The following is a 14,150-nucleotide window of genomic DNA, read 5'->3' on the forward strand; positions in this document are numbered from 1 at the left end:
TGCTGACCATGTTCTTGCTGTGGCCTCACATGGCAGGCAGAGAGTGAGTTCAGGGTCTCTTCCACTTCTTATAAGGGCACTAATCCCATCATGAGAGCCCATGCTGTAACCTAACCTAACCCTCTTTACCTTCCAAAGTCCTCATCTCCAAATACTATCATACTAAAGGTTAGTGCTTCAACACAGGAATTTGGAGGGGTGGGTTGGAGGGGGAATACAAACATTCAGGCCATAACATCCATCACTAGGAGACTGGATTACATAAATCATGATGCATCAACACTATAGGATGCTCTACGGCCTTGAAATAATATTCCATTATTGTGGTTTCAACAGGAAAGACATCAGTGACATGTGAAGTGAAAAAGTCATGTTATAATACAATTATACAGCATGACCCCATTCTTCTCAATACCAGGGACAATGGGTACTTTGGTAAGACCTGGATCCTGTGGCCAACGCCTGACCAGAGGGCAGGTGGAGCACTGAGATTTTGACAGCCTCTCCCAAACTACGACAGGAAGAGAGGGGAACTCTTCAGTACAAAGAGGGAGCTGAGTAGACAAAAAGGAAGAACTACCAGCCACGTTTTCATTTCTTGAGTCCTTACTCCATGCCAGGCCCAGTTCTATAAGCCCTGAAATGTGTTATCACATTTAACCTTCACAGCGCCCTTTGAGATGGTGCTGTTACTCCCATTTCCTACAAGGGAAGAAGCAGAGACTTAGTTGGAGTCACTTAGCAAAGGTTCAGGGCAGAGCCAGGTTCTAAGCCCAGCCTGGACTGCACCAAAGCCATGAGGCTAATCACCAAATCCTAAAACAACAAGGCATTCCTTTCTCTGTGTCACTCGTTGCCAGCACAGCAGCGGGCACACAGTCATCAGAATAAGAAATGCTGATTGGAAATGAACAGAGAGGACGCAAGAAGTGATGGATGGGGGTGGTGGTGGTTGGGTTTGCCTCGGGAAGAGGGACAAAAACAGAAGGAGGACTCCAGACAGGCCAAAAACATTTGGAACAGTCACATCTAGCAAAACAGCTTCACCTAACAAAGAGAGAAAGAGAACGGGAATAAAAATGCTCCTGTCCGCAGGAAGACTTAGGTATGGTCAGAGAACATGCCTTGGGAGAAGACACAGCAATTGCTCCCAAACACTGCCCACTGTCCATTTTAACACAGTCCCCCTGCTTGGGCTCAGGAATCTCTTCCCCACATTCCTATAGAAACAAGCCTCATGAGTAATCACAGGCCCCCGACCCTAGAGCAGATTAATAACGTGTTCCCCCTTGGAAACTAGGAAAAGGGGTTCCTCTGATGGAAAGGAGGAAACTTCTTCCTTCAGCACCTCATCCCCTTCCTCCTCAACACTTGACACACACACTCGAGTATGCTGCTTCCCACTTGCACACATGCATTCCCATGCTATTCACTCTCTGCCACACACACACACACACAAACACACACACAGCCCTGTGGCACCATCTGGGAGTTACCACCCCACCTCCCAGCAGCCATCCTCCTCTAGCTCTCTGCGAACTGAACCTCAACTGTGTTAGGAAGACAATGTGCCTGCTCCTAAGCCAACTCTGCTTCCTTTTGCCAGATTCCCTTGCAGCTAAGAGTGATCATGTGACACAGTTCTAGTCAATGAGACAGAAGGGGCTTCTTCTAGTGGGGGGCGGGGGCGGGGGCGGAGGCAGGGTCCAGAAAGGGTTTTTATTTGCTGCCCTACTGAATTAGGGCACATTGATCCCATCTCTCTACAGAACCTTCCTGGCAGAAAAGCTAAAGATTCCCAGACTCCTTTGCAGCTGGGCTTCTGGATATGAATTCGCTTCTGCCAATTGGATGCACTTGCACAATATTTTGAAGGCAGAAAAGGGGCGGAGACATCTTCCTGCGGTTTGGGCTCTTTGCTGCTGGTAAACAAGTTTGCAGAGATTGGGGTTTTCTGCAGCAGAATTCAGGTGTCCAGTCGCCAGGCCACCGGTGTGGACAGGCAGTCGTGGCAGAGACAGCAGCCTGGCTGCCTTTCCAGGGTCCGGTGACCTGTTCTGTGGGAGCTGGAAACCAGGTGCAGTGGTGGCAGTTTCCTGAACCCTGGATCACAGCTATGGCAGTGCGTTCTAGAGCTCATTCATTCCACTGGCCGACTCCTGATGCCCACCTTCCCAGCTGTGGCTGGTCAGCGTTGCTGTGTCCAGGCAGTCTTTCCTGGGGGCCGCGCCTAACGCCCACTCCTCTAGCTTTTCCAGTGATTTCCCAAGCACTAATTCCCTGTGCTAAATTATTTTCTGCCTAAAATAGCGAAGATCTAGCAACATTTAGATCCTCTGGTTTCAACCAAAAAATGCTAAAGATGTCAGGCATGAAAAGTGTATGAAGAGGCCTCAGGGAAGGCACCATTTCTTTGAGCCTGTTTCTTCTTCTGTAGAAGCCCAAAGATTATTATTATCATTATCATCAGTTAATAGTTATTGAGTACTGTGGCAGATTGTATCTCTCAAAGATGGTCCCAACAGTACTTCCCATCCCATAAGCCTTCCACAGGTGACCTCGCCACTTTCCGTCACGTCGGAGGAGTCTAACCCCCTCGCTCTTGAATCTGGGCTGCCCTCCGACTCTCTTGCAACCAACAGAATACAGCCGAAGCCACACCGCCTAAACTCCGACGACAGGGAAAAGGCACGAATCTCCCGCCCCGTAAACTCCTCCAGGCGCTCAGGGCCCGGGCCCGCCCACTCTGCGCGGGGCTCGAGCTCCAGAGCGGCGGGGGCGGGGCCTTGGAGGGACCCCCGCGGCCCGGCCCCGCCCACCCCGCGTGCGGCTCGGCTCCGAGGGGCGGGGTCTGGGGGGCGGGGCCTGGAGGGACGGCGCGGGTCCGGTCCCGCCCACCCCGCGTGCGGTTCCGGAGGGGCGGGGTCGGTGGGCAGGGCCGGGGAGGGATCGCGCGGCTCCGGCCCCGCCCACGCCGCTCTGGGCTCCGGCTCCGGCGGGCCCCGCCCACCGGCACTCGCTTCCCCCTCCGGTCAGCTGCGCCCGCGGCAGCGCTTCGCCGCGCGCCATGGCCGGGCTGCTGGCGCTGCTGGGTCCCGCGGGCAGAGTGGGCGCCCGGGTCCGGCCTCGCGCCTCCTGGCTCCTGGGCGCCGCCGCTCCCTACGCGCCGCGCCCCCTGTTGCTGCAGCCGCTCCGGCCCGGGCCCGACGCCCCGCTGCTGCGCGCGGTCCGCGGGGACAGCCGCGACCGCCAGGTAAGCCTCCCCACCCCCACCCCGGTCCCCGGGCGCCCGGATCCCGGTCCACCTCCGCCGAAGGACAGCTTTACTCGCCCAGCTGTACGAGACCGACCCCCCGCCCCGGGGTCCCCGAGGCCCCAATCCCTACAAGCCAAGGAAGCGATCCTCCCAGTTGACAGCCGGAGAAACTGAGGCTCAGGGAGGTCTGGTGATCTGCCCAAGGTCACACAGCCTCTGACAGAGCCCCCGCGGCCGGCACAGCGGCGGCAGCCCAGAGAATTGTCGCTGGGGCCTGGACTTGCTAGCAGCGTGCTCACATGGCTGTCAGAGTTGTTTCCCCTTCAAGTGGCGCTAGAGCCTCCTCCGCACTGGGCCCAGGAGAACGGCCCCGGGGGTGCTGCTCTCTTGAACACCCTCCCATCGCTTGCTGCTGCTCCCTATTTATCTAAGCAAAAGAGCAGGCCTCCCTCCCAGGCTGCAGGCGAGACTCGCGCAAGAAGCAGTGTCGTTCCGTCCTGTTTCATTTCGGTTGCCCTCTATCTATGGTAAGTGAAAACTGGTTTCCCTTCAGAAAAGTAATACGGACTTTCTTTAAAAAAAAAAAAAATTTTTTTTTTAGTTTTTTTTTTCTTTTTAAGTTCGTCTCCTGAAAGAAAAACAGTAGTTAGTAGCGCAGTCTGGAGACACAGGACTGACGAGTTGGGACACGCAGAACCTGGCTTCCTGCAGTCCCTTTGCCTAGGGATGGGATCCCTCCGCTCACCAGCCCTGTGACCTCACCCCAAGTAGGCTGAAGGCTCTGAGTCTGTTTGCTGACCTTTCAAAGGGCTAAAGATAGCAGCTTCCCAACTAGAGTTTGGGGGACAATCCCATGAGCTGAAGCAGGCCTGAGCACAGTGCCAGTGGAGCTTCCTGAATGAATGTTCCATGGGGATTTGACTCACACCCTTACCATGCCTCCTGCCTTCTGCTGCCCCCATCCAACAGGCAGCAGATCTTGTCCCTAAATCCTGAGCCCTCCACACATATCTGGTTGCCTCCTAGTGACTCTTCATGGATCAGCCCACCTGTCCCTTCCTCCAGGAAGCCTTCCCTGACCACCAGTGATGCCTTGGGTGCCTCCACTGGCCTCCCTCAGTCCCATGGGTGTGGATCCTCTCTGCACTCATCATCTGGAATGGTCTCCTGACTTGCTTGTCTGTCCCATCAGCCACATCAGTTTTGCCCCCAGCCCAGGCCTTGGCACTGGCAGGTGTGTGTGTGTGTGTGTGTGTGTGTGTGTGTGTGTGAGAGAGAGAGAGAGAGAGAGGAGAGCATATGCGAATATGCATATGCATGTGCATGATATGTGTATACAGTAGTAACAAGTGTGGTCTCAAGACTCCCCGTATTCCTGTCTCTATTCAATAGTTCTGTGGCCTTGATCAAATCCCTCCACTTCTCTGTTTCTCAGTTTCCTCATCTGTAAAATGGGATGTTAATAACTCACATTTCTTGGAGCATGGGTGTGAAACCTGACATCGGGTACATTCTAAATTAATGTTAGCCATTGATGTTACTATCACAGTAAATGTATACATCACAGGGCTCCATGAGCTGTGCTTGTTTCTCCTGCTGTCTGGTAGATGGGCAGGATCCAAGTGGGATCAGAACCTAGCAGGATGTTAGGACAAAAGATACTCATCATTCAAAGTGTCATCTCCCTGAGAAAATACATCTCTGGTGGGGCCTGGGAGCAGGTGCAGGGGTCTCCCCGTCAGCTGCTCCTGGCTACCCACAGGCACCTTGTTTTTGGCCATTGGGAGGAGGGAGTGCAGCTAGGGTCTCCAAACATGCCAGGATTTTAAGTACGTACCTGAGAGACCTTCCCACGTCTGCCTTTAGCGCGGTCTCCACTCTAACTGGGAGGAAGGAGGTAAAGCCACAGGAGAATCCTGCCTTTTTCACTTAACCTGATTCACGTCCTGTCACCTGGCAGGGCCTGCCTACACTTACACTATGGGAGGGGAACCTTAGGCAAATGATTTGCTCTCTTTGAGCCCCAGTGTCTTTTGTCAGTTCTTGCTCATGTGCTGTGTTTTCAGGGAGCCCCTCCTTGATGACCTTAAACTGGCAGCATCCCTCCCCACAGTCCTCCCCGTCTGCCTCCCTTCCTTGATGTTTCTCCATAGCACTTGTCCTATCTAGCAGCCCTGATACTTTCCTTTTCTGTTTATTGTCCCTCCCCTCCCCACTAAACCATAGGCTCCCTGAGGGTAGAGTTTTATCTGTTTCATTCATGGCTGTACCCCCCACACTTAGAGCAGCACCCCCCATAGAGCTGTTATCCATGATTAAGTGAGGAGCACAGCATAGTTGTTCAGAGCAAAAGCCTTGGAACCCACAGGCTTAGATCCCACCTCTGACAGGTAATTCCTGTGTGACCCTCTGAAAGTTACTCAACCTCTCTGGGCTTCCAGGATCCTCCTCTGTTCAGTAAGGATGACAATAGTGCCTATCTCACAAGGTTGTTGTGAGGATTATCTGAATTAATATTTTCAAAGTACTCAGAAGAGTGCTTGGTACAAAATAATCACAATGTAGTGTTGTGTTTAGTATTATTACTTATTGAATGAATGAAAACAGATGTCACTCCAGACAATGTGAGCAACATCTTTGCCTTATTCTTCAAACCCTCCTGCCCCTTCTAATATAGCCTTTTATACTTTAATAAGTATTTGGCTTGGGGGTGGGGGAGGTAATCTCTCTCTCTCTCTCTTTCTCTCTCTCTCTCTCACCCCCCCCCCCCCCACAGGCATGGATATAAAAGCGCTTGGCTCAGTACAGACACTAGGGGATGTATGATGTTACATGCACCCAGGGTATTGCCTAACATAACATCACAGGTACTTAGGGTGATATTTTACAGAGATGAAGGTCTGAAAAGTTTCCATTCCTTGCAAGCCACCCCTCAAAAATTCCTTTATTTTAGTTTCTTCGTTCTCCTCCAGGGTTAGGAAGAAAACCGAATGGCTCACAGTGCTTAAAGATACCGCCTTTTACCACAATAAAAGGAAGAAAATTGTCCCAAGATTCTAACTCTAGAAAGTTAACAATGAACCCTGCTGCTAGCTAACAGGAAATTGTCCATTGTGTCTGCATATTTTATCCCTCCCATTGTTTTGCGGGAGATGCGGGTTATTCTGTAGCTGGAAGTCTGGCTGCCTCTTTGGTTTTCTTTTTTGGCCAAAAGGCCTTTTGCCAAAATAGAGGTTGTAAAGAAAAGAGCCCTCAACAGAGACAGCTCCACTCGGCTGTGGTGAATGGACAGATGGGACGTAATTCAGTTTGGTCGGGCCAAGTGCCAAGGGTGGGAAATGGAAGGGGCTTTCTCCCTCCTCAGCCTCAGAACGTTGTTTGGCACTTGGGCTGTAGATTGTAGATCATTGTGCTATCAGCGCTTGACGTCTGGAGAGCAGGGCTTCCTCGGCAGCCGAGAGGCGGGTGGGGCCTTGTTTATCAGAAAGAAGCGAACCTGAGCTCTGAGCAGCCCTTCTGGCCGGTGGGAGGCAGAGCCAGGCAAGAGCTTTGAGGAAAAGGGGAAGTTAGACGTGCTAGCCAACCTAAAGGACACTGGCTGGTTTTCCTTCTCCCCACCAAAGCCTTGAAGTCCGGGAGAAGTGTTCCAGAACTTTAGGAGTGTTCAGCTCTTACAGGGCATGAAGGCGAGTCTGACTGCAGAAGCCGTGTGGCCTCGAGGTGGCGTGCAGTGACCCATCCAGACACTGCCAGCCTGCTCACCACTCGCCCCCGAACCTCAGTCTCCCGCCTGTCAAAGTGGGAGCCACAGAGGTGCCCACATCATGGGGTTACCATGAGGTTTTTATGAAATGACGACTTTAAAGCGCTAAGCCCAGCACCTGGCTCAATAGAGGAGGGGCTAGCCTGAGGACACAGGTGGTTTCCCTAAAACCTTTCAGAAGAGGTTCAGCGCTCCTGCCTCTCAGAACGCACTCTCTGAGGGGCGCCTGGCTGGCTCCGTCGGTGGAGTACGCGACTCTTGATCTTGGGGTTGTGAATTCGAGCCCCACGCTGGGTGAAGAGATTAAAGATAAAAAATCTTGAATCAAAAAAAAAGGGTGTGGGGGCTGCACCTGGGTGCCTCAGTGGGTTAAGCGTCTGACTCTTGGCTTTGGCTCAGGTCATGATCTCAGGGTCCGGCTCCACGCTCAGTGGGGAGTCTGCTTGAGATTCTCCCTCTCTCTTCCTCTGCCCCTCCCCCTCCACGTGTGCATGCTCGCTCTAAAAAAAAAAAAATGCACTCTCTGAGATCCATGACCCAGTACTGGATCTCAACAGCCCCTCCCCTTCTATTAAGTCTCTGTTTTCATAACTCTGAAAGTGGCCGTAACATTTGATTCCCAGGAATGTGAGCAGCGTTTAATGAAATTGAGATGAATTCCAGGAACGAAGCTTATGGGTAGGAGTCCCCCGTCGGATGCACAGCAGGTGCATCTGAGGGCCAGGGAGGGCCCCCCTGGAGAACATGCTGAGGGTGGGAAAGCCTGGCAAGGTGAGGCAGGATTGGTAAGCAGGGGTTTACCTGGCAACCCCGGGCAATTGATAACTAATCCCAGTGCCCAGGCATCACCCCAGAGCACAAAATCTGACTCTGGGCACCTGGACATAGGTACAAATGGACCAGCAGCACTTGAGCCACCTGGGAGCTCATGAGAAAAGCCACCTGCCCCCCACCCCGCCCCATATGCTTGGTCAAAGCTCAAGCCCACAGGGCAGGGGCTTCTGAAGCAGGGCAGGGCTGGGAGGTCCCCTGCAGCACCGGGGAGCCTTGCTAGGTTTGGAGGTGCTGCTCCGGGCCCCTGTGTTGTTTCATTTTCATTCGGGGAGTCCTGCGCCTCCCTCCTGGGGACTCTGGGCTGTCATACTCCTCCCTCTTGCCTTTGAAGTGCAGCTCGGGTGCAGCCCGCTCTAAAAATATGAAGGAAAAACCAATCGTGTTGCGAGGCAGAAACTGGAGCTCACTGACCCAGATACTTCCTCCCAGGAAGAGCTCTGAGACAGGTCATTAAGATTCAAGAAATCTTTTCATAAAAAAGGCACTCTCCATATTGAGAAGGAGCCTTTTTTAAAAGAAATCCAGCATTCTTGGGTTTTTTGCTTCTCCCAAATATTCCAGGCCCTGTAGGTGCTCAATAAATGTTAAGAGAAGCCAAGTCCGGTAGTTTGTTTCTGTGCAAATCCCAGCCGGTGCGTTTATGGCCTAGGAATCGGCCCTCCCTGTATCTGCTCAGATCTCCGGGGTAAACCCTGATTCTGGTAGTAAATAGACCGTAGCTTCTGCTCCATTTTATTTTGTACCCACTGTCCTTGTTTTGTAGAGTCTAGGATGGTTGTCGCGTACTCAGGCTGTGGACCCAGATAACCTGGATTCTAGTTTTGGTGACTTTGGGCCAATTCTTCGGTCTTTGAGGCCTGTGTTGTTCCTCAGGAAAGTGGGAAGAAAACAGTATCTATCTAGAAGGTGATCGCAAGGATGAAAGCCGACAGCAGAAGGAGAGAAGCATCTGAGCACTGCCTGGCTGGCAGACAGTGCTCGATAAAGCACCATCGGCGTCCCCAAGTGTGTGAGCCCCAGGGTTTTAGTTACTGTTGATGCTCTAACAGCTCACCAGAAATCCAGTGGCTTAAAAGAACACACATTTATTACCTTACAGGTCTGGAGGCCAGATGTCCAAAATGGGTCTCAATGGGCTTAAGTCAAGGCATGGGCAGGGCTGGTTCCTTCTGGAAGTTCTGAGAGAGAATCCATTTCCCGACTTTTCCAGCATCTAGAGGCCACATGCAGTCCTTGGCCTGCGGCCCCTTCCTCAGATCTCTGACTGCTTCTGTGCTCACATCGTCCCTGATCCCCCCTGCCTCCCTCTCTTCACTGATAAGGACCCTTGTGAGTACATTGGTCCCACTCAGAAAATCCATGATGCTCTGCCCATCTCAAGATACTTAATCACATCTGCTAAATCCTTTTGCCATATAAGGTAAGAGTCACAGATTCTGGGGATTAGGACCCTGATATCCTGGGGGCCGTCATTCTGCCGATCATACCCGATACCCAGCTTTCCAGGGCGATCAGTGTCGAAGTGGGCACTAGCCTCAGCTGGCTGAGGAGGAAGGGGGCAACTGGTCCCTCACTGGGCAGGAGGGAGAGCAGAACACTGCACAACACGAAAGCTGCTGATGGCCACTAAGACCCTTGCTCCTGCCCCAGAACGTCTCCCCTTCTTTTTGTTTGTGCACAGGACCCCAGCAAAATCGCTGCGACAGCAGCCCCGCCTGCCAGCAGCACAGGGGAGGAAAAGCAAAGCAAGTCACAGCAGCTGAGAAAGATTTTTCAAGAGTACGGTGCCGTTGGCGTGTCGCTGCACGTTGGCATCTCACTAATCTCCTTGGGCATATTTTACATGGTGGTTTCAAGGTGAGATCTCGGCAGGAACAGATCTTTGTTTTTTTTACCGTCATGTGTGATTCTTTGTGAATGAGAACATTTTTCCTATGAATGTGTATTCATCTAGCCACTTCTGTCATGTTTTTTAAATACTTTAAATCTTAGCGCCAAATCGATTACCTAATTTGACCCCTTGTGATAAATTTTTTTTTTTTTGGTCCCTTTCTGCAGTGGTGTGGACATGTCTGCAATCCTGCTTAAACTCGGATTTAAAGAGTCACTGGTGCAGTCGAAAATGGCGGCGGGCACAAGTACCTTCGTGGTGGCCTACGCCATCCACAAGCTGTTTGCCCCGGTGCGAATCAGCATCACCCTAGTGTCTGTGCCCTTCATTGTCAGATATTTTCGCAAAGTGGGATTTTTTAAACCTCCAGCTGCAAAGCCTTGATGAACTCTTCAAACCTATTTCTTTTAAATGAAATTCTGGGTTAGTTTTAGGATAGAGCTTTTCTGGGGGGCGGGGAGGGTGAGGACAGGAAGCTAATTGCTGTGTTCTCGTAAGTTTTACCTTTGGCAACAAAATTCAGGTTCTTTTAATAATTGTAATTATTTTGCTTTACAAATGTTGTTAATGCTATTCATCATAGGGCTTGTATGCATAATCTAAAATGTCAGCAAAACATCACAAGTTGAGTTGGCATCTCAAACAAAACTGTTAGCCTACAAAATGCTCCTTCTGGAAGATCACTGGTGAGGTTCTGGTCTGCAGAAGCCCCCGGGGTTAATCTTCGCTCAAATTCTTAAAGGGCGACGATTCATTAAGCTGGCTTTATAAAATTTCCGTTCCTCCAGTATCTGTCGTCAGGCTGCCTGTGGTTTAATAGACGATAGGATGCAAAACAGCTGAATTTGATGAAGCAGAATTTCTGACTTAACAATATGTAATCAGGATCTAAATTAGCATCAATGCTTTGACGTTCATTACACTTGTTTTAGGGAAGAAAAATAACCAAGTATTTCTGGTGTGTTTCATTGATCCGAAAACACCTTCAAATCTGGACGTGATGGTCCCTACCTCAGGTGGCTTTTCTCAAATTTCAGTGAAGTAGGTCAGGGTCATTTGTCTCTGTTTAGGTAAAATAAGGGAATTTTATCCAGTAGTAGTGGGATCACGTGGCTCCTGACGGCCTTATCCACGGGTGAATTTGGATACTGCACACATGGAAAGCTAAGACAATCTTTGCTTAACCTTCTCTCTCTCAAACATTCCAGAACTACCATCACAATGTTTAAATTGTGTTGCTACTTATATTTTTTAATTGAGTTGAAATTGTTATGTAGAAAAAGATTTTGTATCACTCTCTAAAAAGGAAAATTAGCTGCACTTGCTGTAAATGGGAGGCAACTGTGAAATACTGTGAAATAATACAAAATAATACAAGCCGGGGAGGGAGAGGGTGGGCAGGTGTTATTACCTTCTGTTGAGCCAGTTTTACCTGAGAACCCCCCCCATTGCTGTGAGGGACATTATCAGTTAAAAACGGAACAAGCACACAGATTCAAATTGTCATTTTTGTCCCTGAAACAGGAGCAGGCAGACTGGAGGGAATTCCTTTCTGTGGGATTCCTGTAATGCTACCTTCCGGGCTGCATCCACACACAGCACGGTCCACACTGGGACCCCGATTCAACCAGTTCTGCCCTGCCACCTGGGTCAAGGGAGATCCAGATTTGGGAGGGGGTTTAATTACATATGTGACAATCAGAAAACTAAAGGAACTATAAATTGACCATCCTGGTTTTACCACCTGGCTGCTGACCGTTCCCTGGTTAAGCCTTAGTAACCTATGTCCGTTATTTCAGTTAACTTTTACAAGAACATTTGTGGAACAAATTCTCCACTTGCAAGATTGTTAAAGTGGATTCTCCTGCCACACACACACCCCCTTTTAAAGCAATTATCCCATTGCCAAAAGGCTTTACTGATTTCAAGTTGGAACTGCCTTTCTGGGATCTAATTCCAAGGACATCGACACCGCTGAGCAAGATGCCTGAGAAGAGTGCTAGGAAGTCCCTCCTGTGGTCTGGTCTCTGTTTACACAGTTGGCTTCCCGCTCCTAACCACCTTCTCGACCAGTCTCCCTACCGCTCAGAACCCTAGTAATGCCTATGCAAAAAAAAAAAAAAAGCTGACGGTGAGTCCTACAGGTTTAAGGGCTGAAATCTTAAACTTTGATTCCACGTTTGGAGGAATGGAAGTGGACTGACAGGGCAAGCAATAAAACCAATCACCAAACCAAATAGCCACGGCCTTCTCTTCTAAGCCCCGCCTCCACTCCACTCCTGCAGCCAGTGGGGCCCCAACAGAACAGAGAACCTGGAGAAGACGAGATCAAAGGATCAGGGAATACGTGACTTCACCAGCAAGATGTACAGATCGCTTGTATTTACATTGTTTTTATGGAACTAGGGGAATAAAACATCTGTTTTAAAAATGTAAGCCATTGTTCACCCCTAATTTTGTATCTGACGAAACGAGCCGCTTAAATTCCCTGAAACAAACATCTTTGTGGTGTATGAAGAACTTAAGCCATAACTGTCACTGATTAGGAAGCAGCCCTGTGTGTGACCAGTTTGTTAATGTTGCGCTACTACAATGAGCTATTTTCTTTGCTTGTGTGGGATTCTGGGGAAATGACAGAAGTTTAGCTGGTGTCACTGGTGAAGTTGGTCACATCATACTATCACTTGGGTGGATGGTGCATGAAATACTACTTTGGGAATGTAAACGTTGGTTAACTCAAGACTGAAAAGCTCCTTTATCCCAGGGGGCTAACTGGGTGGACACCTGCAGCTTTATTCTGTTGTGTTCTGAAGCTTCTGTCACTGTGTCACCAAAGCTGACATGGAAGTCTCTCCGTGTTGGCCACTTCCTTGTAGTCATTTCTAGTATCTAGTTCCTTGCGTCAAATGAAGGTCGGCCATGAAAACATAGTTCTCTGTTAGTTTTCAGGAACTTCAACATTTCCAAGGTCAAGTTCACCCTCTTTGGCTGAGATGTTGGCAGCTAGAAACAACTACGTAACTTTATGCATTAGGAGCACACAGTACATGAGATCAGAAAAGGGATACACCTGCTCCTCTCATGGCTCATTTCCAGGCCAACAGTGAACAGGCAGTGAGCAGAATTACCCATGCAGCCAAGATGTATTTGTGTTCTCACGTGTAAAGTTTACATACATGCCGTAACTCCAAAGTAATAAATATTAATAACCTGCCAAGTGTCCCCTGGGAACCAGACAACAAGGGGAGCAAAGAAGCCTCTACCAGCCGTCCTGAAGGGGCAGCAGGCTTGGTCCCCCACGGCTGGAAATGAGGAATTCCGGTTAAGCAAACATTCCTTCAGAGAATTAAGAGCCACGCTTGGAAGATCAGTTTGCAAAGAACTAGTTCACCCCACGTGTAGAGCTCTTTGCATCTAACTGAAAACGTGGTCAGAGCCCAGTGGGCAGGTATGGATGTAGATGACCGATTCCTTCATCCCGTCCTCTGTCCTGACCACCTGCAGCTGTGAACCCCCAAAGGTCCCAGGCCAGGCCAGGTGTACCCACTTCTGTGAACTATTGCTGACTCAGCTGAGTCCCCAGGATGAGGACGCACCAAGGATCCCAGCTCCATGAGCTGGGCTGCTGTCCTGCCCTGAACGTCCAGAACCTAGGACAGGAACTCACGCTTCCTGGGCACACGGGACAGTTTGCAGGATGAAGAGGGCGCTGGCTGCCCCCATCCCCCGACTCCTGGTGCCCCCTCCACCACCCAGTCACACGGCCGTGTGCCTGTACCCTGTGCTGCCGTGTTTCCTGCTGCTCCCTCCCCGGCCTGCGGGGACCTCTTGCCATCCTTTCAATCCTCCCGTCAAGCCTGGTTCAGATGCCACTCCCTCTGGGTGCCTCTCCCACCTAATTACCCATCACAGTTTTGCCGGCTCCTTGACTTGTCCCCTCCCCTGCTCCGGTCAGTGGCTCCCCTACTAAGTCGTGTCCCCGGTCGTCATAGGATGGATATGTTCACAGGCCAGGCCAGCTCCACAACCACAGCCCCAACAGCACCACGGAGGGGCCTTCCCACCCTCCCAATGGGCCCATGCTCGGCCCAGTATTTCCCAAAGGGTAGGATGAACTGGGATATGCATTATCATTTCAAGGTTAGACACGGGAGAACTTTAATTATAATCATTTTATAGGTGACTTAATGTGCTTTACAAAAACTAAAACCTCAAAACCATGAAATAAGCCCTTTAACATTTAGAAAGAGCTGAGACGGGTCTCATCTAGCCAGCCCCAAGATGAAGGTAGAGCACATGTTTCTATTTCACGGTCTCGGAGGAGACAAGGAGGACTCGCTAGCCAGGCAGAGGTGTGGGACACCGAGCGCAGTCCTAAAGGGATGCCGGGGAAAGAAAGATAGAAG

General features: G+C 50.5%; 1 protein-coding gene across 1 annotated transcript; it reads left to right on the top strand.

Annotated features, from left to right (window-relative positions):
* Nucleotides 1-3,005: 3,005 nt before the first annotated feature.
* Nucleotides 3,006-12,180, top strand: FAM210B (family with sequence similarity 210 member B). Its single transcript, XM_036121048.2, has 3 exons — nt 3,006-3,253; nt 9,535-9,710; nt 9,912-12,180. The coding sequence occupies exons 1-3, from the start codon at nt 3,068-3,070 to the stop codon at nt 10,126-10,128; spliced, it is 579 nt and encodes a 192-aa protein (XP_035976941.1). The 5' UTR covers nt 3,006-3,067; the 3' UTR covers nt 10,129-12,180.
* The last annotated feature ends 1,970 nt before the right edge of the window (nt 12,181-14,150 follow it).

Source organism: Halichoerus grypus, chromosome 10 (genome assembly GCF_964656455.1).
Source record: "Halichoerus grypus chromosome 10, mHalGry1.hap1.1, whole genome shotgun sequence".
NCBI lineage: Eukaryota > Metazoa > Chordata > Mammalia > Carnivora > Phocidae > Halichoerus > Halichoerus grypus.